Source organism: Stomoxys calcitrans, chromosome 2, assembly GCF_963082655.1.
Source record: "Stomoxys calcitrans chromosome 2, idStoCalc2.1, whole genome shotgun sequence".
In the NCBI taxonomy this organism is placed as follows: Eukaryota; Metazoa; Arthropoda; class Insecta; order Diptera; family Muscidae; genus Stomoxys; species Stomoxys calcitrans.
The window spans coordinates 157,508,026-157,535,181 of record NC_081553.1 but is presented as its reverse complement, the minus strand read 5'-3'; the positions used below and the strand labels follow the sequence as shown (position 1 = coordinate 157,535,181).

Here is a 27,156-nt window from a genome sequence, read left to right as displayed (position 1 = left end):
GAAACAATTGGGAATCCTATGCGTTAAACAGACCTTTAAAAAAGTTCTGAGCTCTTCTTAATTGCTCTCGAATTAATTGTAAAAAGTAAATACTTAAGTTAAATGCATATAAATCAGGGTGATAAATGTTTTGAGATATGTAGGATTTATGTATTGTTAAAGCTTCAAAGCAAGGTGATAACGAAAATAAAATCAATATTTCCAATTATTATATTCTATACATATATATTGAAAACATTAACCTTACACATCTTTACAACTATTTTACTTTTTTCTGCACACCAGAGCAAGGAAGCAGGGATTCGTACCCTTGTAGCCCTTGACGATCAGGGAGGTGAGTTCACTCTTTTTACACTATAACATTCAATTTAGTAGTCAAATTTTATTTTACACTATAAAAAATAATTATCTATATATACATATACCACGTAGGTTACAATTTTTTCCCATTGGCTCATAAACATTTGTTCTATCATCCATTGCGTTCTTCGGCTTTAGCCGTTATTAAAACTTTTGACTTACAATTTCCTTCATTCGTTCGAATTTTTTCCTGTTGCAAAAACATACGCATTCTTGACTAGCAGACACCATATGATATCACAAGTTCAGATTCAATACCAGTTGTTTTATGCAGATTTTATAGTGCTCTATACCATATATAGTTATGTTACGGAGCGAGATCGATTATCGTAACAAATTAATGTATGTATGTTGCTTTAACTGCAATCTTTTTATAACCGAACTTTAATTGGTATGTTATAAGTAAGTAAAATTACAATATTTTGTATTTTAACATTAGAAATAGTGAACGTATATAAAATAATCTTTATTTCCATTTCCATAAGATATTTTCTAACCATAGACCATCGGTTGTAAATGCTTCTTATTTGAACAAATGGGAAAAGCAAAAAAAAAAGTCGTTTAAGTGTAAGACGGAAATACTTTGCTGTTCTTATTTTTGAGATGGTTCGAATCGGTAGAAAAGATGGTGTGGATATAAATGCGTTCCATGCCATTATGGATATACACCTATGCCAGTAATCGGCTTGTTGTGCGCTCTAAAAACTAAAAAGTAACCTCGAATAACAAAATCTATGTCAGGAATTCCGTGCTACTTAAAAAATCCTTAATTGTTATCCATAGCACGCCCCTGAGTTGGTACGTGTCCTATGTGGCCTGTTATGGTACCGAAAGCTATACTGATCTCAGTTTACATCCTTTCGGTAATAGTCTCGTCTTCCCACGATCCCGATTCCCCCATAGGATATTCGTCGTCCTACCGACCGTTTCGCTGTGTTCGTAGCCCACTCCTTTAACTCGGACTGCGTCGACCCGAATGGCGTCGGGTTAACCAAGTTTATTGACGGCAGTCCTCTAGGCTTCACTGCCAAATCAATTTTCGTCGACCTACCGACCATTTCACTGTGTTCGTAGCCCACTCCTTTAACTCGAACTGCGTCGACCCGAATGGCGTCGGGTTAACCAAGTTTATTGACGGCAGTCCTCTAGCCTTCACTGTCAAATCGTCTGCTTTCTCAGTCCCAGTTACTCCGCTATGGCCCGAAACCCAAACGTTGCGGATCGTGCCATTCTCAGAGAAGGCGTTAATCTCCTTCATACACTGAAAGACTGTTCGTGATCTTACAGTCATTGTTGTTATTGCCTTGATGACCACTTTACTGTCCGTAAAGATGTTCACACTCGACGTCCTCGCGTGAAAACCACACCAACTCACGCATTCCGTTATTGTCCGGATCTGCAGGACCTTATTATGGTCAGGCCTGCAGGACCTTATTATGGTCAGGCAGTCTAAAACAGGTTTCAGTCACTATGTTTTCAATGTAGACCCACAGGCCCACTCTGTCCTCTAGCATTGATCCATATGTGTAAATGTTCTTCCAGATGGTAATACTAAGGTTCTGACAATCCAAGACTGTGCCGATGGCGGCAGTGCCTCGCACTTTGACCTCAAGGTTCTTCTCAGGTACCCGATCAGAAACCTCTTCCCTTTCTTCAAGGTTTCCTATTGTTGCCTCGATTATACCGCGATGGTATTAGCTGCTCCCATCCTCAATTCATTCTCCAATCGCCTTAGGTCTCATTGTCTGCCTCACCCTTAATCTGTATGTCAATGGGTCGGATATCTAGAATAGTCTCCAGTGATCTAGCGGGCGTGGTCGTCATCGCTCCGCATATGCCGGAATAACATGTTCTCTGAACCTGTTGTATGGTCCTTATGTTGTACGTTTTCTCCATAGCAGTCCACCAAACTACTGAGACGTATGTAGGTATTGGTCTAATCACGCTCCTGTAGAGCCAATGGACTATACTCGGATTCAGGCCACATTTCGAGCTTACGGCCCGTCTACAGTGCCCAACATCTGTAAGCCTTCTCAGTACGCTCCTGAATGTGACACTTCCAATTCAGTTTACAATTCAAATTATTAGAGATCGACTGACAACAAAAGTCAAAGTCGTTAAGAATTATATCTTTGTTTTATTTTTGTCAGTAAGCACATGTATTACTGAATAAAATACTACTGCTCCTACCATAGCTAAATCTGAACCGATTTCTGTAAAATTTATCAGCGATCAAAAGAGTCAAAATGTTGCAGTATTTGATAAACTCGGGCTTAAATATATACGGGAGCTATATCTTAATAGAAATCGAAAAAACTCTCGAAACAATATTTCTTGAGAATCGGTTTGTAAACGACCACATTATTGCAATATTTGTCCAATTCGGACGAACAAAACGATAACAATAATAAATTTGAAAGCGATGGGATGAAAATTGCTACCTGTACATTGCACACAAATTAACACAGACAGAAAGGCAGACAGACAGGCGGACGTAGCTCATTTCATCATTTCGGCTGTTGAACGAACGGACGAATATGGCTAAACTGACTTAAAATGTGCACACGGTTGAGAATATATATAAATATATACTTTGCAAGGTAAAATATTAATATTTATTTCGAGTTGTTAAGAACGAAATGGCAAGATTTCCCTACCCCCATTCTATGGTAAGAGCATAAATCCATAACATTTGTAAGTGCTCGGAGTCGAGTCAAAATTGCTCGACTCCGCAGCCCTGTTAATTTGCGCTTTCAGTAAAGGGAACATTCTCTGCTCCCAATGAGACGTATGCCACTGTAGTTAACGTCTGTCTTACACGGATTTACGCCTAGACCACTTTCCATAGCCCACTTCGCTGTCGCACGTAGAGCTTCCTGAAATATATTGCTAAGAGTGTTGGGAATCTTCCCCTAACCGCAGTGGCCATGTTATCAACATACGTGACCATTTTAACACCTTTTTCTTCCAGAGACAATAATATACATTCCAAAGTAGAGTTCCAAAGGAACACCTCCTTGAGGTGTTCCTTTGCTGATCCATCTTTTCAGATTTACATATCCCAAGCCTGCCATAATGCATCTTTTAGTAAGCAAGTTCCCAGCAAACAAAATTTTCCGATTTTGGTCGAACAATCGAACGATTCATCTGCTATCGGATCCGATGGCTTACCGTCATTGTAACTAAAAAGGAGAGAAGTAATCGTCATGTTGTCGGAACGACACGGCTGAGAGAAATCTGATATATTTACTGCCGGACCGTAACGATATCGGAGCAAAATTCCTGGGAAATTCGGATGGAAAATTTTACGTCGTACCGAATTGGGACCGAATTCGTAGACGATTTCGCAGCGATTTCTGGACGGATGTCTGATCAAACAAAACAAAAATTTCGAGGCAACAGTTAACGGCACCACACGCAGTTCCAAAAAACAAAAACAAAATATTCCCTTCCACCACTTGTGTACATTCCACGCACGTGGAAAATACAAAATTATAAATGAACCAAACAAAACAATCTTCCGACATGCCGATGCCGTATTAGTAATCGACTAACTACACTCGCATTTTTTGGATTATGGCATCCGTTATCGATCAATTTTATTCGAAACTTTGAATGGAATGTTCAACTTTTTGCCTGCAGCAATTTACCTACCGTAAATAACAAATTTTCGTATATTTTCAAGAAACTATGCCTAAAATAGGACATCGAAGTATTCATTTCAAAAAATAAAAAAGGAATTAAAATATATTCACATTTTTGGTCCCTTAAATTTGATAAAAATTAACTTTGTGCTTAAGCCAAATTCGGCAAAGCAAATTATCTACAAACAAGACGAAACCAAAAGTTGTATCATTTAACCACTAAATTTAAGCCAGCATGATATTTTTTCAAGGAAATGGTCCTGACTTTATCCAATTGTACTTTGGCTTTTGTTCTCCTTGTGCCCAGCCCAAAAAACAAACATCAGACAAGTACCGTCGTTGTGCCTAACTCGACGTAATCCACATATTTTTGTCCTCACATACAAAAAAAAACAATTTATAGTGTAAAAAAAGTAACATGTCGTTAAAAAATATTGCATATTGTTAAAAATATGTTTTATTTACTTTTTTTAGCAGTAATAACTCTTTTCAAAAACCCTTTGAGATGCTCAGCGTATCGATATTTTCTTTCCCGAAATCGATAACTTTCTGAAAATTACGATCGTAAGCCATTTTCCAATTTGTGGTTACGCAACGGAATTTACTTTCCAACAAAAACTCGCTCGATAACAAATGCGAGAATAAGAATATCGGAACAGAAAAAAATTAATTCCCTCAGATTTGTCGAACCGATTTCTTTCCGGATTTGATAGGAATTGTCGTATGTTTCGTCCATGCAGACATGTCGGGCGGCAGACAAAGTCGCATCATATTGTTAGCTAGGTTATTAATAAACTTTCTCACGGTAGTGTTGTTGCCTATAAACTTCAGTTTTTTCATTATTGATGTCGGTTTTACATTATTGAAAGCACCTTCAATGTCCAGAAATGCTACCAATTTATATTCCTTGAAAGCGAGAAACCCCCCTTTGTAGGCGACTAGGTCGTGATGAGTTGTTTCAGTGGTATAAAGTAGTTCAGTGGCATATACATAGTAAGCATGCTGTTACCGTGACAGGCGATTTCCAGTTGTCTTTGCCCTAAGATACGTTTCTATTAACCTCTCTAGGGTATTCAGAATAAAAAAGGACAGGCTATCAGGGCGAAAATCGTTCGCTTTCGAGTGGTACGGTTTACCTGCTTTCGGAATGAAATGAATAAATTACATTTGTGTCTCTTCATCCCACAGGTATATACGAAATTACGATACAAGCAGTGAAATCCACACCTGTTGAGGTGTCCACGCCAGAAATCCAAAAAATGATATTCGATAACCCTTGATTAGAAGTACGTGAACTGGCTGAGATCACAGACATTTCAAAAAGTTCTGTACATCGCATATTGACGAAAAATTTGATAACGAAAAGGCTGAGTGCAAGATGGATGCTGCGTTGCGCCATTCAGAAATTCGCTATTGCGATGTCATAGATCCAGGAATTCAATTTCGAAATTCATAGAATAGCACGTACCTCATTCGCCAGATTTAGCTCCGTCGGATCAGTATTTATTTCCAAACTAAAAATGGCTCAGCACACAGAGATTTGCTGGTAATTAAGAGGTGGAAGTTCTTACTGCAAAAATCGTATCGAAGCTATTGAAGATCGCTGGAAAAAGTGTATCGAGCTGGAAGGATATGTTGAGAAATATAAAAAAATCAGATTTGTTGTGTTTTTTTGTTAGGTTGGCTACTTTTGGGCCGCCTTCATATGTTAAACATACGATTTACTTTGATCACTCCCATATTAAAATTAAGAGAAATCGTCATGAGCTCAACAATAAAAATCTAGCACCAACGAAACTACCTTGATTGGAATATATAAATAAATTTTGTTTTACAACTTATATTTTTCACCTGGATCACTCCCGTAAGGAACACTGATAATTTCTCACAAGATATATTCATTTACAGGTAGTGGCAGTTGCCCGACAACAAAATATTGAGTACACTATTTTTCAAAATCAGTGATTAGTGCAACTCTGATTTTGTGTATGTTACTAGTTAGCGCCATTTTTCGTTGTTTGAGTGTGTTAGGGTTCCTAACTATAGTACACACACACGACCAAAACTGGTTGACAGATAGTGCACTTCGCGAGAAAAAATTGTACTCCTCTGTTTACGGTACACTACCTGGTAATTATGTCATGCTTTCTCATATCAATGTACAATTCGATTAAAGTTTTATTTCATTATTTTATTTACAAGAGTTTAGTTTAAAAGAAATACAATTTTTGTTACGAATGTGACCTTAGAATATAATATGGATGATAACCATTTAAAAAAATCTAGTAAAGCTATGAAGAACTTTTATGGCGCTCTTCTTGGTACGAATAAAGAAAGATAATGACGATATATATAATTTTTTTTTAATCGCATATGTATATTTTGTTTTTGGATTCCATTCCCGTGACATTTGTTTCGGGTTCAAAAGAGGCACAATTGCGCAAAGCCATGCAACACAAAAAACCGGTATTTCAAAAATTTAAGTTTAAATTTAAAGTTTTTTTTTCGATTTTTTGTCTTATGCGTACCTATATACTTGAATTCTTTCTGTTTTGTCATTATAATATTAAAATAGAAATAAAACCATTTTTAACAAAAAAATAATTTTTTTCGATGTATTTTGCATTGGGTTTATTTTACCAATATGATCTCCGCTTATTACACTCTAATCTGCCAGAAATCGCTTACTTTAAAACTAGGGTTAGCATAGTTCGTCTGTTGGCAGAATAGGTCAAATACCCAACAACTAGTATTGTTCTGTTGCAAATAGGAAGCGAAAGGAGATCAATCTACTGCAAAAGCGGCCAAACCCATATTAAATTCGCCACTCAAACACATTAGAAGTATACAAATATGGAACTGCTAACGTCAAGATTGTAGCAATTCTACACAAAACTAGTTCCCTACACCAGCGGGAGTTAGTTTCCACAGTAGTGACAAACTAAAATTTCTAGTGGTAAACGAACCCAATTTTTTATATGGAGATCAAATTATCAGAACGACTAAATAGAAAATTACAAAAAAGTTCTACTTAATGCGGAAATTTGATATTGTGAGCTTTTTTAACAATATTACAATACTACGTGTAATTTTGTAGGTCTTGAAAACATAATCATAGACAAACATCGATAGGAGAAAAAAATACTTAAAAAAAGGCATGAGTATCCCAGTTTTACATAACGTTAATAAATACAAAACCGTTCAAAATTCAAGAATACCATTAAAAAAATTAAACTTAGATCTTAATAAACAACTTTCTGGTATACCAGCTGGACCGGGCCCGCTCCGCTGCGCCTTCTTTTACTTAATATGGAACAAAATTTTATTAAACAATTAAAGAGCTTTTAGTGAAATACCATGCTACGATAATAGTATATCGCTTGGCTAACAGTTCAACAATATAAGTGCCCTTATCTGAATCACATATGATCTTCATTGGTCTACGAATTTAACTTTGGATGTAAGGTGTACTCCATTCTTAAAATACTTTATTTCAGCCCGATATTCTCATGATGTCTGATTTAGGGGTGTTATCGGGGGGTGAGGTGGTCCCTTAGACACTTGTCCCTGAAAAAATATCAGAATCGTGCTCTTCTCTCAAATACCATTTATTTAAACCCCATATTGCCATTGGTTTTGAGGGGAGTTTACAAGATGAGGCGTTCCCCGAACACATGGTCCAAAATTGGTTATAAAATTCGCTTTCTAATCTTAAATACCTTTTATTTGACACACATATTGGCATGGTCGAAAAATGTTTACCCTTTGGGGGTGTTTTGGGGAAGGGTTGATGCCTAAAATACTTGGTGCTATATTTGGATATCAAATTCGTATTCTACCCCCAAATACCTTTATTGCGATGGCTTGTAAAAAATTGCTGTTTGTGGGGTATTTTGGGAAAGAAAATTGGTCCCAAAAGTGGGTATCAATTCTTGCTCTACCCCCCAATTCCTTTCATTTTAGCCCCACATTGAGATCGTCGATAAATATGCCCGATTTAGGGGTGTTTTGGGGAGTGGGGTGGCCCTCCAAACACTAAGCCCTGAAAATATATCAGCAACGTGCTCTATTCTCATATATTTGAACCACATATTGCCATTGGACTTAAAATTGGATATCAAATTCGTTTTCTAATCTCAAATATCATTCATTTAAACCCCTTATTGAAAAAGCCAGCAGATATGTCCGGGGCCCTAAAAACTATGAATATCGAGCTCCAATGTCTAGAAGACCCAAAATTTCTTGGTGAGCGAATACGTCCTACTTGGGGATTGTTATGGTAGTGGGACGTCCCCTAGACAGTTGGTCCCGAATGTTGATTCATGGTCTACTCCCAAATACCCTTCATTTGAGCTCCATTTTTCCATAGTCGGAAAACATCACAGGTTTGGGGAATGGGCGGCCACTCAGTGACTTGTCCTTGAAAATATATATCAGATTCGCGTTCTACTCTGAAATACCTCTTTTTAAGCCTTATATTGCAATGGTCAGCAAACTCTTCCCCATAGACACTTTACCCGAACATTGATATCAGATTCGTGTTTTACTGCCAAAGACCTTTCATTTGAGTTCCATATTGCTATGGTCGTAAATTTGTTTTCTTTGGGGTATGTTCTCGGGGATAAGCGGCCCCCAAATACTTAATCCCACATCTGGATATTAGATTCGTATTCTACACTCAAATACCTTTCGTTTAAGCCCCATATTGCCATGGTCAGTAAATAAGTCTCATTGTGGGGGGTGTTTTGGGGAAGGGGTGGACCCCTAGAAACTTTGTCCCAAAATTGGATATCAGATTTGTATTTTATTCGCAAAAAGCTCTCATTTGAGTCCCATATTGCCATGGTCGGTAAATATGTCCGATTTAGGGTTTTTTTTGGAGGTTGGTCCGACAATTTTTAATTTTAAATACTTTTTATTTAAGTCCCATATTGTCGTGATTGGCGTATATATATATATATATATATTTGGTAGGTTTTGGGTTGGGCATTCCCCCTAGGTGCCCCATCCGAAATTTGGATACCAAACTTTTGTTTGTAGGTTACTATTAGAGAGCACACAAAATTACGCTTGAATCGCACCACTCATCTCTGAGATCTGGCGTTTCTAAAAATTAGGGTAAGGGGAGGGTCCGCTCCTCCTTCAGGTATCAAAAAATGTAGTAGCCTATTTTCACCACGGGATCATTATGCACCATCAGTGAAATTTCAAGAAAATCGGTTGAGCCGTTTCTGAGTCTATAAGAAACACACAAACAATCAAACCTACAGACAAAAACATAAAGAAAACAACAGCTTTTGCTGTCAGTCGAATGAAAGCAATCCGAAATTAAATTGTTTTAACAAATTTATAATTAGCCAAGCTTTCTCACATCTTTAAGAATTTTTAAGCATGAAAAATCAGAGTTAGCTCAAATTTTTAGGTTATGTCATATGAAAATAACATACAGTTGTGATAGCAAAAATGATGAATGGTACGCAAATTGACAATTTTGACAAACGTTTTCAATTACTTGTGAAAACAAAAAGTGACATGTCATAAGACATCTACAGGCCGTGTAATAGCGCCTTTTGGAACAAATGTAAAAACGCTTATGTAGCCGCAAAAGTGCAAAATACCTCGAAATGTTTTTACAAATTATCAAAAAGTATTCCTATATTTATGTATAAAAACTTTAGAAATGCAAATTTGCCCATGAACATTCCTTTAAGGAAGAGTAGCACACTTCAAACATATCAATGAGTGCTGTCCGTTTCAAGTTTAAGCTCAATGATAAGGGGCCTCCTTTTGTAGCTCAGCCGAGTGGCGTGGCTCCACCAACATATCTGAAATGAATTAGCATAGAAATCAAAAAGTAATTCAAAACAATGCATCAATAGAGTTGATGCAAATGCGTCGAGGTTTTAGCTTTTGTACCGTTTTCCCATTGACATTGTGGTTTGGTGAAACCGTTCTCCTTGCTCATCAGATTCAGAAGGGAGATTTTCTTTAACCCGTTCTCTTGCTTCCGGTTTCAAGCCACGATCCCCTACAAAGACCCCTACGCGGAAGGTAAGTCCATGAATAATTTTTATCCAGCAGTGATTTAAAGCTGCTCTTGAATAGATTTTAGATGTCAGGGCCTGTTAAATAAAGACAAAAATATGGTTAGAAGAGAAAACGTTAACGAAGTGTAAATAGTACAATGAGGCGAACAAACATTGCTTTTTAAATTAACTACAATAATTTTTCCAATGTCGTCATCGCTACGCTTTGGGAAAACGATTTCAAAATTTATTTGGCACTTTGGAAGCAAGATGTCGTGAGTAGTATCAATTACAGGTGCATTCTTCAGTTTATATTCTTCATTTGGTTCTCCTTTTGCTCTTGTTTCCAAATATTACATTGGTATGGATTCAGAGATGAGTGCGAATCGCAAAGAAAACAAAAGAATTTTGGAAATCCGCTCTTAACCACGATCCCTTTCAAAAAGTTGGTGACCTTCGAGTGGCACCAAATCTTCTATTTATTTTCGTAGTACTCCCATTGCCCATTGCTAACAGAATGAAAGGTTTCCGTTTCGAAACAGCACAGCTTTCAAGTTATAGGCAACCATTAATTGCTGTGTTTTTTTTAGTCCTGACCAGTGCCAGTCCGATGTTTTTTTGAAATGCCTTTGCGTTTTTTGTTGTGGTCCATCTTTAACCTATGGGGGTAACAAATTAATCTCAGTCGCTAACAACACTTGTTAAAACCATTCCTGTAAAATCTGTCCTACGATTTGGAGTTAACGAACTTGGTGATACAAAATTTTCAGGTGCAGGCATTAGGAGTTTGGATGTAACAGTTGCTGTATAATATCGGCTCTTTTCAGGGTGTCGATTTTGACTACTTATGCAGTCTACGCCTGCATATCAACTGATCTCATGATTATCACCTTGGTGATTAATCCAGTTTACAGGTAACAATTTGCCCATAATCGCTGCAAAAAGATTCTTCTTCTATTGAAATTTTGAAGAATTTTTTTGAGGATTTTATGTCCGCAAACATAGTAAAATAAATTTGTATCTTCACACTCCATATTCTAATTGCCAGTTGTTATCTGCGAAATATGCTGAACACTTTCACTATATCTTACACCGCTGAGCTCTCGTTGACGTTGCGCTGTGTTATGCCTCGATGACATCATAGCACTTCTATATTACGTGTGTACGGGCAATTTTAAAAATTTGTTTGGGTAGAAATGTTGGGAAGCAAAAAACATTCTAAACCTGGACAATAATTTTTTAAGAGCTTTAGGAAAGTTTTTCAAAAAAAAAAAAAAAACATATACAATTCAGAAAAATGAACGGTCCATAAAATTTCATGTTTGAAGATTATTGCATGCAAATGTTGACCATGACTACGCCTCAAATGATCCATCCGCTTAGTCCAATTTTGGCATACTCTTTCCAACATTTCGACCGGTATCTCACGAATTAATGTTTCAATGTTGTCTTCCAATGCGTCCATTGAAGCGGGCTCGTCTGTATAGACATGAGCTTTAACATAGCCCCACAAAAATAGTCTAAAGGCGTTAAATCGCATGATCTAGGCGGCCAATTGACCGGTCCCGAACATGAAATGATATGTTCATCTAACTCGCCTCTCAATAATTCCACTGTTACGCGTGCTGTGTGGCATGTGGCAGCGTCTTGTTGAAACCACATGGCATGCAAGTCAAGATCTTATATTTTGGGCAAGAAAAAAGTTGGATATCATCTCACGGTAGCGCTCACCATTTACAGTTACGTTACGATTTGCATCATATTTGAAGAAGTACGGTCCAATGACGCCACCAGCTCATAAACCGCACCAAACTGTGACCTTTTGGATGCATTGGTAGCTCTTGCAATGCTTCTGGCTTGAGCCAAAAATGCGTTTCGTCGCTGAACACAATGAAGTGCGCTATGAAATTTCTTAACAGAGCACGTATTGTGGTAATAAAAGTCAATAATTTGCAAGCGTTGTTCGTTTTTTTAAAACGATTCATGTTTAAATTATGGACCAAACAGAAGATGCTTAACAGTGAAACAAAGCACGAAACGTTCGTGAGCTGTTAAAACCAGTGTTGCCAAAAAGAAAATAACTAAAAAAAATGACAGCGCAGTAAAAATTGTATGCAATATTCGTCAAAATACAACTATGTCGCAGGAATTTTTCGCAATATATTTGAAGAATGCATATCTTCTTATATACAAACAAGTAAAAGCGTGCTAAGTTCGGCCGGGCCGAATCTTATATACCCTCCACCATGGATCGCATTTGTCGAGTTCTTTTCCCGGCATCTCTTCTTAGGCAAAAAAGGATATAAGAAAAGAGTTGCTCTGCTATTAAAACGATATCAAGATATGGTCCGGTTCGGACCACAATTAAATTATATGTTGGAGACCTGTGTAAAATTTCAGCCAATTCGTATAAGAATTGCGCCCATTGGGGCTCACGAAGTAAAATAGAGAGAACGATTTTTATGGGATCTGTATCGGGCTATAGACCGATTCAGACCATAATAAACACGTTTGTTGATGGTCATGAGAGGATCTGTCGTACAAAATTTCAGGCATATCGGATAATAATTGCGACTTCTAGGGGTCAAGAAGTCAAGATCCCAGATCGGTTTATATAGCAGCTATATCAGGTTATGAACCGATTTGAACCTTATTTGACACAGTTGTTGAAAGTAAAAATAAAATACGTCATGCAAAATTTCAGCCAAATCGGATAGGTATTGCGCCCTCTAGAGGCACAAGAAGTCAAATCCCCAGATCTGTTTATATGGCAGCTATATCAGGTTATGAACCGATTTGAACCATACTTGGAACAGTTTTTGGATATCGTAACAAAATACTACGTGCCAAAATTCATTCAAATTGGGTAAGAATTGCGCATTCTAGAGGCTCAAGAAGTCAAGACCCAAGATCGGTTTATATGGCAGCTATATCAGGTTATGGACCGATTTAAACCATACTAGGCAAAGTTGTTGGGTATCATAACAAAACACGTCGTGCGAAATTCCATTGCATTCGGATAAGAATTGCGCCCTCTAGAGGCTCAAGAAGTCAAGACCCAAGATCGGTTTATATGGCAGCTATATCAGGCTATGGGCCGATTTGAACCATACTTGTCACAGTTGTTGGATATCATAACAAAACACGTCGTGCAAAATTTCATTCTGATCGGATAAGAATTGCGCACGCTAGAGGCTCAAGAAGTCAAGACCCAAGATCGGTTTATATGGCAGCTATATAAGGTTATGGACCGATTTGAACCATACTTGGCACAGTTGTTGGATATCATAACAAAACACGTCGTGCAAAATTTCATTCTGATCGGATAAGAATTGCGCACGCTAGAGGCTCAAGAAGTCAAGACCCAAGATCGGTTTATATGGCAGCTATATCAGGTTATGAACCGATTTGAACTTTACTTGGCACAGTTGTTGGATATCATAACAAAACACGTCGTGCAAAATTTCATTCCAATCGGATAAGAATTGCGCACTCTAGAGGCTCAAGAAGTCAAGACCCAAGATCGGTTTATATGGCAGCTATATCAAAACATGAACCGATATGGCCCATTTACAATACCAACCGACCTACACTAATAAGAAGTATTTGTGCAAAATTTCAAGCGGCTAGCTTTACTCCTTCGGAAGTTAGCGTGCTTTCGACAGACAGACGGACGGACGGACAGACGGACGGACATGGCTAGATCGACATAAAATGTCACGACGATCAAGAATATATATACTTTATGGGGTCTCAGACGAATATTTCGAGTAGTTACAAACAGAATGACGAAATTAGTATACCCCCCATCTTATGGTGGAGGGTATAAAAATCAATAAAGGTCAAGTAAAAGAGCGCTAACAGACAAACCGAACCAACAAGCCCGTCGCTGTACTGAAGGCCAATGCGGCCTAAGCACAGAAAAGCACTGACATTAAAGAATCTTCAAGTGCACAACAAAACTGGTTTGGCAATGTTAATGTGTTTGTTGTTCTTAGCATTAATGATTACTTTGTATCAGAATAGTGGAAATTAAGGCTTTCTACTCCCTTGCTCTCATAAGAAGAAATAGAGCACTTATTGTGTCCTGTTTCAAAACAAAAGCGAGTTCTTCACCGTACTCAATAGTCTTTGGGTATGAAGGGCACCTTAATCAATTTTACAGTAGATACAAGGCGTATTTGAAATCGTAACCCACTAACCAGTTCAAGTGTTTTGAATAATGCCTAAACTTTTATAAGTTTTTTGCTATGCTATTCTTTGAATGATCTCGAGCTGGAAGATGTTCGAAAAACCATGTTTGATCGTATATTCCGTATAGGCATAAAAATCGGCAGAACAGATTTTTATCAATTAAGTACATATGGTGTAGAATGGCCCCAAAGGTTAACCGGATTACTAAATCGAACAATCACATATTAGGGTTGGGTGTTTGAGGTATAAATAGCCCTCCAAATGGATATATGACCGATAAGCACAATATGGGAATCAAATGAAAGATATTTGAGGCTATAAAGTGAACCAAAGTTATTAAGAAATTCAAGATATTTGGGTACGAAACGTACATCCAAATCAAATTTAGTATCTGGCGTTAAAGGCTTTAATGTCGCCATTATTACGATTAAGGTGCATACCGACTCTATCCCAACTAGTTTAGTCTACAGACCTTGTTGTCGGGCAAAATCTGTTAAGACGCCATCTTTGGTTTATTATATTAAATGTTTAATTTCAAAGGACATTTGAAATTTTGAGTCATTTATGGGTTATTTTGCGGTGTAGACAATAAACCGGACTAATGCGTCAGATTTATGCTCGATGCTTTGAATAAGATTTGTATCTGCCTTATTATGTCAACGAATATTTTTTGGTCCTTTCCTTGCTCTCTAAAATGGCCCAAACAGAAAAGTCTATCGGCTTGGCATCTGGCGAATTGAACAGACACAGTGTAGACGAAATGAAGTGCGGAACATGGTTTTTTAAACATTATTGGTTAACACGTGCTTCATGTGACGGTGTCTGACTGAAATATTACCCAATGACTTCTACTATTGTCTTCAACATTAAATTCATTTATGGTCCAAATCGGACTATAATTTGATATAGCTCCAATAGCATAACAATTCTTATCTATTATTCTTTGTTTGCCTAAAAAAAAAGATACCGCGCAAAGTGCTCGACAAATGCGATCTATACTGGAGGGTACATAAGATTCGGTCCGGCTGAACTTAGCACGCTCTTACTTGTTTTATTAATACACTAGCATTCCAGTGGTCCGCTTCGCTACCCCAGTTTTTGATACCCCCTTTTAAGTGTAGGACTTCCTAGGTAGTCATTCGTTTATAAAATTATGAAGTTCTGTAAGAATTGCGTACAAAATTTCAGAAATCTGACCCTTCTTTAAAGAAAGTACCAAATAGTACCAAGAATAACAATATTATCAAGGTATAAATGATTTTCGTAAAGAATGTACCATTTTGTGTATTTTAGTACCTAAATTTACGATTTTGTTTTGTACTTTTTTGCTCTTTTTGATATCAAAATGTCCGAATTTTGAATAGATCATTTATCTGAACAGAAAGTACCAGATAGCACCAATTTTGGTACCATAATTTTCGATTTGTAAAAAGATCATAGTCCCCCATCACATTTTTCCTAGTTGTACCTGCATGCCAAATTTCAGACTTCTAGTTCATCTGTAAAGAAAGTACCACATGGTACCAATTGGGGTACTAACGTACTTTTTCTTCCGTTACCAGTACTATCTTTTCATTTCACCGTCATTATTTTGCAGCTAAGGAATTTTAAGTCAAACTTCAAAATTCTAGCTCTATCCATCCTCCCTGTACAAAGTTCACCCAGTTTGCACATTTTTGGTACTTAATGTACAAGTTTTCAAAAACTCTTATAGTCACCCAATTTAGGTTGCCATGGTGTTCCTAAGTTCCAAAATTCAGAGCTCTAACTCAATTTACAAAGAAAGTACCAAATAGTATCAATAGCGGCACTATACGTACTATTCTTCCCACTTCCGGAATGATTATCAAAAATTTTTTCACGAAACCTTATTTTTTCGAGACGCTCTTAAATGTGAGCCCTTTCCGTTTGCGCTGGGACAATATGTACCATTTCGTACTTTTTAGTACCTAAACGCAGGATTATCGCCAAATCCAGCCTTGTCCCGTGCCTATGACCAAAGGCCAACCTTCGTGCAAAATTATAGCTTTAGCCGTTTGGGCTGGGCAATGATCAATCAGTCCGTCAGCTAGTCAGCTAGCTGTCAGTCACGCATCTCTTTTATATATAGAGTGATTGGTTGCCATAAAAATGACTGATACGTTTTTGGGATGTCATCAAAGTCAGAGATGATTTGGCAAGACCAATTTGCGCTAGCTTAGTTAAAAAATAATTAGTAATTTTCCATCCAAGGATATTTTGTAAAACTCACCAACATAAGGTTAAAAAACAAATAAAAGCGTGATAAGTTCGGCCGGGCCGAATCTTATATACCCTCCACCAGGAGCGCATTTGTCGAGTTCTTTTCCCGACATCTCTTCTTAGGCAAAAAATGATATAAGAAAAGATTTGCTCTGCTATTAGAGCGATATGAAGATATGATCCGGTTTAGACCACAATTAAATTATATGTTGGAGACCTGTGTAAAATGTCAGCCAATTCGAATAAGAATTCCGCCCTTTGGGGGCTCAAGAAGTAAAATAGAGAGATCGATTTGTATGGGAGCTGTATCGGGCTATAGACCGATTCAGACCATAATAAACACGTATGTTGATGGTCATGAGAGAAGCCGTTGTAAAAAATTTCAGGCAAATCGGATAATAATTGCGACCTCTAGAGGCTCAAGAAGTCAAGATCCCAGATCGGTTTATATGGCAGCTATATCAGGTAATGAACCGAATTGAATCATACATAGCACATTTATATGTCAAATCGGATGAGAATTGCGCCCTCAAGAGGTTCAAGAAGTCAAGACCCAAGATCGGTTTATATGGCAGCTATATCAAAACATTTACCGATATAGCCCATTTACAATACCAACCGACCTACACTAATAAAAAGTATTTGTGCAAAATTTCGAGCGGCTAGCTTTACTCCTTCGGAAGTTAGCGTGCTTTCGACAGACAGACGGACAGACATGGCTAGATCGACATAAAATGTCGCAACGATCAAGAATATATATACTTTATGGGGTCTCAGACGAATATTTTGAGTAGTTACAAACAGAATGACGAAATTAGTATACCCCCATCCTATGGTGGAGGGTATAAAAAAGGTTTTAGGTAACTATTCTCCCAATAGGAAAAATGTTTTCAAACATTGATTTTTTGAAATTTACAAGAATTGCAAATTCTTGCTTTTTTCAAGAAAATTTTAAAGTAATTTCAAAATTTTGCACAATTTTTAAAATATATGTTTTACTTGCTGCTCTTTCGCTTTTCTGTAATTGAACAATATCTTCAAAAAATTGCGCGATTTTTCAAAAAATTTACAAATGTTTTAAAAAAATTGGCGATTTTTAAAAATATTTTTCGCCCATGACGCGCAAATGTTTTAAATGTTGATTTATGAAATAACTGCAGTTGCCTTTGTCTACTACTTCTTTCTTTCGCAAACTCTTTTTCCAATTACAATTAAAATCATTTATGAAATTTCACTCCAAGTTGTTTCTACATTTACACTACAAATATATACTGCAAATAACTACAAAATATTTGAGGTGTTTACGCCCACTTTGGGGTCTATTTGCATGTTGGTGTTTGGGTTGATATTGCATAATGAAAATACACTGCAAATTCTAAATCGCAATTTGAACCAAATGTAATATTGGGGCACAAATTACATTTATTTTTGGGGCGCATTAGTTTTGGGATCATTTTTCATAATGAAAAATCACCCCACATTGTTTGGAAGCCACGGTCATGGCGCCTGCGACTTCATACTAGATTTTATTACCACAGCTGGACCACTGTATGCACTATCGTCCGGGTGATTTGCTTGCACAATATCACATCTTTTAGTTAGTTAGTTTCTACTCAACAATAGTAAGACCGAATTGCATAGCTTGGACATTAACAGTGGCACCATATTAATCAATGTGTTAACAAGTTTTCTACTATCTTGTGCAGGCCAGAACTGCGAAGTCGAGCAATTTTTACTCGACTCCGACTCTGATTCCTGGAAAAATGCTTGACTCCGACTACAGAGTCGACTACAAGCACTCATGACATAACGAAAACAGCTGAGTACAATTTTTCTCGCGAAGTCCACTATCTGTCAACGAGTTTTAGTTGTGTGTGTATTACAGTTAAGAAATAAAACACACTCAAACAACGGAAAATTGCACGGACTTGTAAATACACAAAATCAGAGTTGCACTAATCACTGATTTTCACAGATAGTGCATTCAATATTTTGTTGTTGGGCAACTGCCACTACCTGTAAATGAATATATCTTGCATGCACTTAAAACTGGCATGTTTTATACCCAAACCATAAAATGCGGGTATGCAGATCTAGCCATTTCGTTTGTAACGAAATATTTATCTGTGAACTTACAAAGTATATATATTCTCAACCGTCTTACAGTGGGATGGGAAAAAAAATAAGTGGAAATAAGTCTTCCATTGTGGAATGGACAGATATCTTCATGAAGGGCTTTTTAAGCATTTGCCATCAAAATTTTTTTTAAACAAAATTTTGTAGGGCCGAGTTGACCAATATTGAAGGCCCACCGATAGGCCCCTGTGACCTCTAGGGCCCTGCATACAAACTGGATAAAACCTCAGCTATAACCATGTAAAATTTCATGAAGATATCTGTGCCCATTTCAATGACAGACTTATTCCCACTTTTTTCCCCCATCCCACTGTGCGTCTGCACATTTTAAGTCAATCTAGCCATATTTATCCGTCCGCTGAACTTACTTAACGTTAATTGGCTATAAAAGAACATTTGTTCCACTAGCCGAACTTAGAATAGCGTCTCGCCTCGACCAAGCGTCTCAATCTAATGCGCTCATTCTAAAATCTCTGACACCCAGTTTCGAGGTGTCTCCCACCGCTTGATTTTTCTATCGGGCTTTTAATCCTCCCGGCTTGCGTGTACCACCGTGTTTGCCTTCAAAAGACTTCTTCATCCACTCTGACAACATGCCCTAGCCTAGTATTTTAATGCGTGTAACTATGCTATCGTCGTCATACAGCTCGTGGTTCATACGTCGCCTATATTCTCCATTATTTAAGGAAGAATCTTTCTCTCAAATACTCCAAGCACTGCCTCATCTTCTTTCACAAGTACCCATGCTTCAGAACCATATAACAGCACGGGTAGTATCAATGTCTTGTATAGTGTAATCTTCGTCTGTCGAGAGGTGGCCTTGTTTCCAAACTGCTTACTTAATCCAAAGTAGTATCTGTTAGCATGTATTATTCCTCGCTTTATCTCAAAAGTGGTGTCATTCGTTTCGGTGATGGCGAGGAAGATAAAATTGCTGACTATCTCAAAGTTGCGGTATCCAAATTTTTACATTTTCTTTATCTGATCGGTGTTACAAGGGCTTTAAGACTCATTTTCATTGACTCTTTTGATTCAATCGAAGGCTGTAGTAACTACTTCGGGTGACCGACCTATGACGTCGATGTCTTCGGCATAGGCGAGTAGCATGTGTTCTCTTGTGAGTAAAGTGCCATATCTATTCGCATCTGAATCTCGTATAATCTTCTCCAGTAGGATATAAAAGAGATTAAACGATAGGCTATCTCCTTGTCTGAAACCTTGTTTGGTATTAAATGGTTCGGAGAGATTCTTTCCTATTTTTACTGAGGAACGCGTGTCAGCAAGTGTCATCCTGCAGAGTCTTACTAATGCAGGGATACCAAACTCAGACATGGCTTGAAATATTGGGTTGCCTAAAAACTAATTGCGGATTTTTTAAAAGAAAGTAAATGCATTTTTAATAAAACTTAGAATGAACTTTAATCAAATATATAATTGCCATTTTGTTCGATAACCTTTTGCCATCTTCCTGGCAAATTTAGTATTCCACGCTTATTGAACTTCTGGCCTTTATTTGCAAAAAACTGAACCAAGTGCGCGCACTTTTTTTCTAAAGCAAGCTAAAAGTAACAGCTGATAACTGACAGAAGAAAGAATGCAATTACAGCATCACAAGCCGTTGAAAAAATTTGTCAACGCCGACTATATTACTATTGGGTTGCCCAAAAAGTAATTGTCGGTAATGTAGTAGTAATATAGTCGGCGTTGACAATTTTTTTCAACGGCTTGTGACTCTATAATTGCATTCTTTCTTCTGTCAGTTATCAGCTGTTACTTTTAGCTTGCTTTAGAAAAAAAGTGCGCGAAATTTTGTTTACATTTGTTTGTTTGGCGTCAATTTTAATATGGGTACCACATGTATTGAAAGAAATTCATTTAACAAACCGAATCAACGCTTGTGATATGCACCTTAAACGCAATGAATTCGATCTGTTTTTAAAACGAATCATAACTGGAGATGAAAAATGGATTGTTTACAACAACTTTAGTCGAACACGATCATGGTCCAAGCATGTTGAACCAGCTCAAACCACTTTAAAGGCTGATATCCACCAAAAGAAGGTTATGCTGTCTGTTTGGTGGGATTGACCTTTGCAGAACTCCTTAAATGGTAAAACTTTCGGCAATGATGAGGCTATAAAATCGCACTTGGTTCAGTTTTTTGCAGATAAAGGCCAGAAGTTCTATGAGCGTGGAATACTAAATTTTCCAGGAAGATGGCAAAAGGTTATCGAACAAAATGGCAATTATATATTTGATTAAAATTCATTCTAAGTTTTATTAAAATGCATTTACTTTCTTTTAAAAAATCCGCAATTTTTAGGCAACCCAATACTATATTACCGACAATTACTTTTTGGGCAACCCAATACCTTTGAACGTAAAGGAGTATTTGTAGTCAACAACAAACCATTGCCCACTCCATTGAAAATGCCGCGAGATCCGTACTTGGGTACCGGAAGCCTCCCCATGAAACCCATGGTACGACCAAGAGCGTCGAGATGCTACTGAATCCAAGAATGCGGCATACAGGGCAACTTTACGGTCAGTAGCAACGTGCTAGCAAAGTTGAGGTATCGAGAGGAAAGGAGAGAGAAGAAACGTCTCTTCAAAAAGAAGAAGACGGAAATGAGTGTGAGCGAATCGTGAGGTCCAGGATCAAGAATGAAGTTAGAAAATTCTACCAAATAGTTAAACATCAAACTGATGGCTTTGGTAAAGGCATAGCTACAGATAGTGTGCTGAGGATATGAAAATAAAACTTTTCTCAGCTGGTGGTAGGTTAGGTTAAGTTAGATTTAATTGGCAGTCTGCCATCAGACTCACTTAGAGCGTTTCGTCTATTGTGATAACATATGAAACAGAAGAAGAAAGATGCATTCTAGTTCCCACCGTTGAGCCATCCAGATCGCTTTAAAAAGCCCAATTACTTGCGCATGTTCACATCCGCTAAATCAGACAGGTTCTTAAAGAAATGAGAAACTAAAGTGAAATTCCTTCTGACAAATCGTCGGATTACAACTTATAATATATTCAATAAGCAGCTCACCCCTTTCGTTGACATCCGAACTTCCCCATATCTGGTGATGTGCATTCACATCACTTAATACAATGAGGCTCCCCTTCCCTACAGAAGCAGCTTCATCCAGTGCCGTAAGATTTGAATGCGGCATCTCTTTGCCATGTATAGGGGAGCCACCCAATATTGAGACTTGTTTATTGGAAGGCTGGCTAAATCGTTTGTGCTTAGCGACGGAAGAAGAAAAACATTTAGACTACTCTTTGCAAGAATACAGACTCTATGTCTCCCATTTCTCGTGCATGTCAATTGTTTAAATCCCGGAATTCTTAGTTCACGAACCATTCCTCCACACACCCATGGTTCCTGGATAAGAACCACGTCAAATCCCCCTGCCATCAGTGGGAACTTTAGTGCCGCCGAAGCGCCCTTACAATTGAGGAAATTTATCTGTAGAAACCGGACCATAGTCAGGATTTAGAACTTCCACCACTGTTGTGTTAACCTCGTCTTCTGATTCCACCAGGAGTTCATCTTCACAAGAATCGTTAGATCTTGACATGATGAGCTTCCGTACGCATGCTGGGGCAGATGAGAAAGCTGTGGAACCATTCTTCCTAAGGACACTGGACACTTGCGGTGTCGACGATTCCTCCTTGGATTCTTCACTAGCTGCTGCTGTCTAAGTACTTTTTGAGTTCCGTGCTTCCACTCTGGCGCACACCTTGAGCACAGTCCAGCCGGATGACCCACCCACACAGGGCTTATCGAGTCCTGTTTCGATGCCATCCCCTCCCGTCATGATTGTGGCAGGGGGATTTTCAGTCTCCTGCAATCCGCCAGACTTTAGCGATGTGGTCGATAGTTCCTCGGGCAACAACTGCTGAGTCATAGGCCTTCAGTTTCAACTTGTTGAAACCGTAGGATACAACCCCTTCAGACATGTTAAGGACAGCCGGAGTTTAGTACGAAAACTGCATGTCTCCGGTCACCATCAGCCTCATCCAATCTACCAATCTTCCAGTCGGTGGTTGAAAGGTTGGGATTACATACCCTTAGTCTTCCAAGTATCGATTCAGGAGCTGAGGGAATCGTTGGTATCCAAGCATGCGCCATTAGTCGAAAAAGAATATCTTCCTTCTTGACTAAATCTAGTGCTGCATCTGGCCAGATCTCACCAATCTTTTGTAGCGCACAACGATACATTTCAATTGAGCGTTGATCCCCGAAGGTAATTAGTCTGTAACGGCACCGATACCAGCCTGTATCATCACAAACTGGAGGAAACCCAAGAAATTCCGTTAGGATATCGGAGTATACTGATGACATTCCATTAACTATCCCACTCCAATTATTCCTTGGCAACAACTGCCATCACCAAACTGTCCCTAGTGACATTAGCAAAGGTACTTGGACCCATCTTACTATTGTTCGCCCTAGTTATTTTAGGAATGGGATGCCCTCCAGGTGACCGCAGCTTTTTGGCTGACTGCAGTTTCCAAATCCTGACGTGTAGTCTTTGGGGTAGCCTGTGCAGTGATTTCCCGAGCCCAATTTAGGGAGTCTCTCTCCCTATTAGTGAGAGTCTTAGGATCATTCGCACCAAGCCTCTTAATAAAACTGAAAGCGATGCGTCTACCATTATTCCAACCTCTTGAAGAGCGTGTTGGTTTGCCAAGGAAGGCCGATGGCCTAGGCAAATTATAGGCTTGCGAAGAAAGAATAGGTTCGGCCTTGTCCTTAAGACTCGAACCAGGTGTCTTCGTCAAAAGCCCCTGCTGACCAGTCGTCTGTCGGCTAGTGGAGCCTGGAGCAGCCGCTCTACCAGTCGAGATTTCATTAGCAGACAACATGCTTACGCCTGATACCACTACCGCAGCTGTTGGGTCTTTGGAGTCCATTGTAAGCCTACTCCCGGGCTCTAGATCTGCGGATCCACTGGAAACAGACGCAGATTATCAACCGCCAAATGGATACCTCTATCGCAGCTATCCTTGAGTGACCTATATTTTTCTTCCGAAATAATGACCTATTCCCAGTTACAAGAAAATTCTTGTGGTGTGAAATAACAATCCGTCCGCTCCACTCAACGGTTCAAACAAGAACAGTTTCTGGTATCCGATGATGGTTATTATGTGTAACCAATCTCTGATGATGGTATAGAATGTGTACCATCTAGTTAGAACGATGTTCCAGTAGCAGTAATCCGTTACAAAGCAATAAGGCAGCAAGAGCTAGAAAAACGTTTTCTCTTGGCTTCTAGCCTGTAAAACTGATTCGACTTTGCAAAATGACACTTGCTGATACAAACACCTTAGTTAAATAGGAAAGAACTGCTCAGTACCAAGCGAAGTTTAAGTTTTGCAATAAAGCGAATATTTTTGTTTGTTTCTCTTTCGAGACGAACTAAATGATCGAATGATCGACCACTATGGGACGCGTTTCGTCTTTGGTTAGAAGACTTTTCAACCATATTAGGTGTGATGGCTTCAAGCGCCGTGCGTTGGTATGTTGTATTTAAATCGTATTAATTGCGAAAACGCATCTATGATACAATTACCACATTAACCAAGCTCGACAACCCTGCTTATTAGCTGTACTTTTTCCAATGCATTTATTTTTGTGTAATTGCAGACATTCTGTCTGTGGTAAATTATACTTTCTTCCGTACCACACATGATTTTATGCATCTGTTGGAAGTTGTATTGATGGCTTCGAACGCTAAGACAACGGCATTGGCTCTCGCCGTTGTTCCGTGGTCCTAGGTTCGAATCCTGGCCGGGCTCCGCCGAATTTTAATTTTTCAAGTGTTTTTTTTTGCCTGTTAGGGCGAGACCATAAAATTTTACAATTTTTGTTTGTTTCTCTTTCGAGACGAGTTGAATGATCGAATATGCAAATGGAAAAGGAAAGCCAAAGGTAGCAACACACACCAACGAATATTGAAATATATGCTCTATTGAATATTGGCTAACATATGCTACTTTGGATTGAGCAAGCAGCCTCTCGACAGACGAAAATTAAACTTTACAAGACTCTGATACTTCTTGTCTGTTGTATGGGTACTGTATTTGGAGTGTTTGGGAGAGTACTTGGAGTGTTTGAGAGAAAAATACTTCGTTAAATATATGGACCAGTTTGTGTAAATGGATTATTCTCCACATCGTATGAACTGTATGAGTTGTATGACTACTTTTTATATGTTGATCCTAGTGGTGTAGAGGAGAACATAGGTTTTCAAGAAAGTGCTGCCGTAGGTCCATATCTTTAATGCAGAGTGAGATACAGGGTGTCAAGGTTGTTGACCACTTTTGACTTCTCGAACCTTCTGTGGCCATAATTTTTGATCTACAGTACCGATTTTCCTGATTTAGGATTCTAAAAAAAGCTGGGCGAGATTTAAAAAAATTTGCATAACGTATCGTGCCATCTTGAATATCAAAATTTTCACTTGGATTTCTTCAGTGTTATTTTTAACTTTGTCAATTTTTGAGCTATAAATTTTAAATTTCATACAAACTGTGTGTGTGCTGTGTATCTTTAATCTATAGATTGGTATTCCTGCCATATAGAAAAATGTCCAAATTAATCATCGTAAACTTATCCGATTTGGCTGAAATTTTAAATAGGGAGCTTTTTATAAACATATCTACAACTGTGCCGAATATGGTCGAGATGGGTCCAACTTTAGGGGTACAAACGTACCCCTGATTTTTGATATTTTTGCTCTGGAACACACAAAATTGACAAGTGATATTTTCTCGGTATGAAAAAAGTATATTCTAACCCATGGACGAATAGGTCAATATTTTGTTTAAGCTCCCATATAAGGCTACATTTCAAAAAATAGAGATTTTTACACCTAGTATATTAAAGTCTACATTGATTTTAGAATTGTATAGAATCTGAATTGGGATATGTTTTTGTAATTATTATAAAGTAAGGTATATTGCGTAAGTATGACGGTAATTTTTCATGACTAGTGATGACGACACCAACAAAAATTTGACTTTTTTGAAAAATTGACTTATGTTGCCGGTTACATAAAAACAGATGAAATAGAGATATTTGCATTATTATTTTTGTATTTTTGTATATATTTGTAGAAGAAGTGCTACCAAGTAAAAGTAGCTTAAACGTATGTGCAATAAAATGTGACGTAACACTAGGTTCTAAATAGTCAATAAAGCATTACTTTTGGTTTGGCTGCCACCACCCTATTTATGGCTAGGTTATGACGAGACAAACCTTAAGTTGTTGACAACAATTTAAATTTTAATTTAAGCTCAAAAAAAGTGAAAAAATCACAGTGGAACTTTTTTGCCAGTGAGAAACTTTTGAAATTTAGTAAAAAAAATTGGCCGTATTGGTCTTAAGACAACGGGGTGGTTTGATAAAGGCCCCTTCGATACTCCTTTGCGTTCAAGGGTTGAAAACGTTGGGGTTCAGTGGACTGTGAACGAAAGGGTGATAATGGCCTCCTGAAAGATAGAAATTCTTTTTGGAAGTTTGGAAAGTCCAAAACCCTTAAGACTCGAAATGTGTTTTTGGGTTATGTATGTAAAAAAGTAACCTTAATACCAAGTCACAATGACTTAACAAAAAAAAAAAAAAAACGATATATGTTTAAATTTTACGAAGACTGAACTTTATTGCTCTCGAAGTTAAAACGGAATGAACGAGTCTTTCATTTCATAGTCATGACTTCTCAAAATAATGACATTTAGTTTACCATAAAACTAAATTTAGAACTAAAAAGTGTAGTGTTCTCAGTGCCCTCTGTATGTGGCATTATAAAAATGCAGACCTGGAAGTTGTGTGGCACAAACATTACCGGCCCATGTTGCAAGATTGCAAGGTAAAAGTTTTAAATTCAAATATATAATGGTATGAGGTCAAAAAAAAATAGGAAAATATACAATTCATACGATCTTTGAGTGTTCATAAAATGCTTGAAATTCAATATGCCTTAATACTATAAGGGTTATCTCTAGTCAAAATTTAATAACAATTCAGTTTACTTATAGATTCTAATGTTAATTTTAAATATAATCCAGTTCAATAGTTGTTGCATCAGGTGGTGCATGAGCCAGACAGCACCCAGCCGAAGATAGTATTTGTGGCGACTGGAAGAGAGCCATCACTAGCTAAAAGACCCGGTAATATAATGCGCCCATATATGTCAGATCCAAGTACGATTGAAAACGGCCCAGAGATATAAAATTTTGGATCTGCTAAAGTCAAATTAGCGAATTTTGCAGCAATGGCAGCATCAATGGATCTATTAGGCGTGTCCATTGATATGTGGTTGTTGACTCTCATTGTGGTGTCTAAAACAGTGTGAGAAGAGTGGCGAGATGCTATAGAGACTGCACATATGGACTCCGATCCTAGGACAGTTGTGTTAAGTCGTAACTCTTCAACAAACTGTTTAGATATTTTACTAATGGCGGTGCAAGGATCAATAACTGCGCGGATATGGTGCTTTTTCTTGCCGATCACAACCAGTATTATAGCCGTTGGAAATAGCAAAGTG

The 27,156-nt window shown here is 38.0% G+C and overlaps 1 protein-coding gene across 2 annotated transcripts in view; it reads left to right on the top strand.

The window, feature by feature from the left end:
• Positions 1–27,156, top strand: part of LOC106091404 (synaptosomal-associated protein 25) — a 179,887-nt gene that overhangs the window by 68,455 nt on the left and 84,276 nt on the right. The window contains exon 4 of one of the 2 annotated variants that reach the window (XM_059362276.1): positions 286–334. The exons of the other annotated variant lie outside the window; for it this stretch is intronic. Within the exon in view, the coding sequence (XP_059218259.1) occupies positions 286–334 (49 nt within the window). The remainder of the gene's footprint in view (positions 1–285; positions 335–27,156) is intronic. 2 annotated transcript variants of the gene reach the window in all.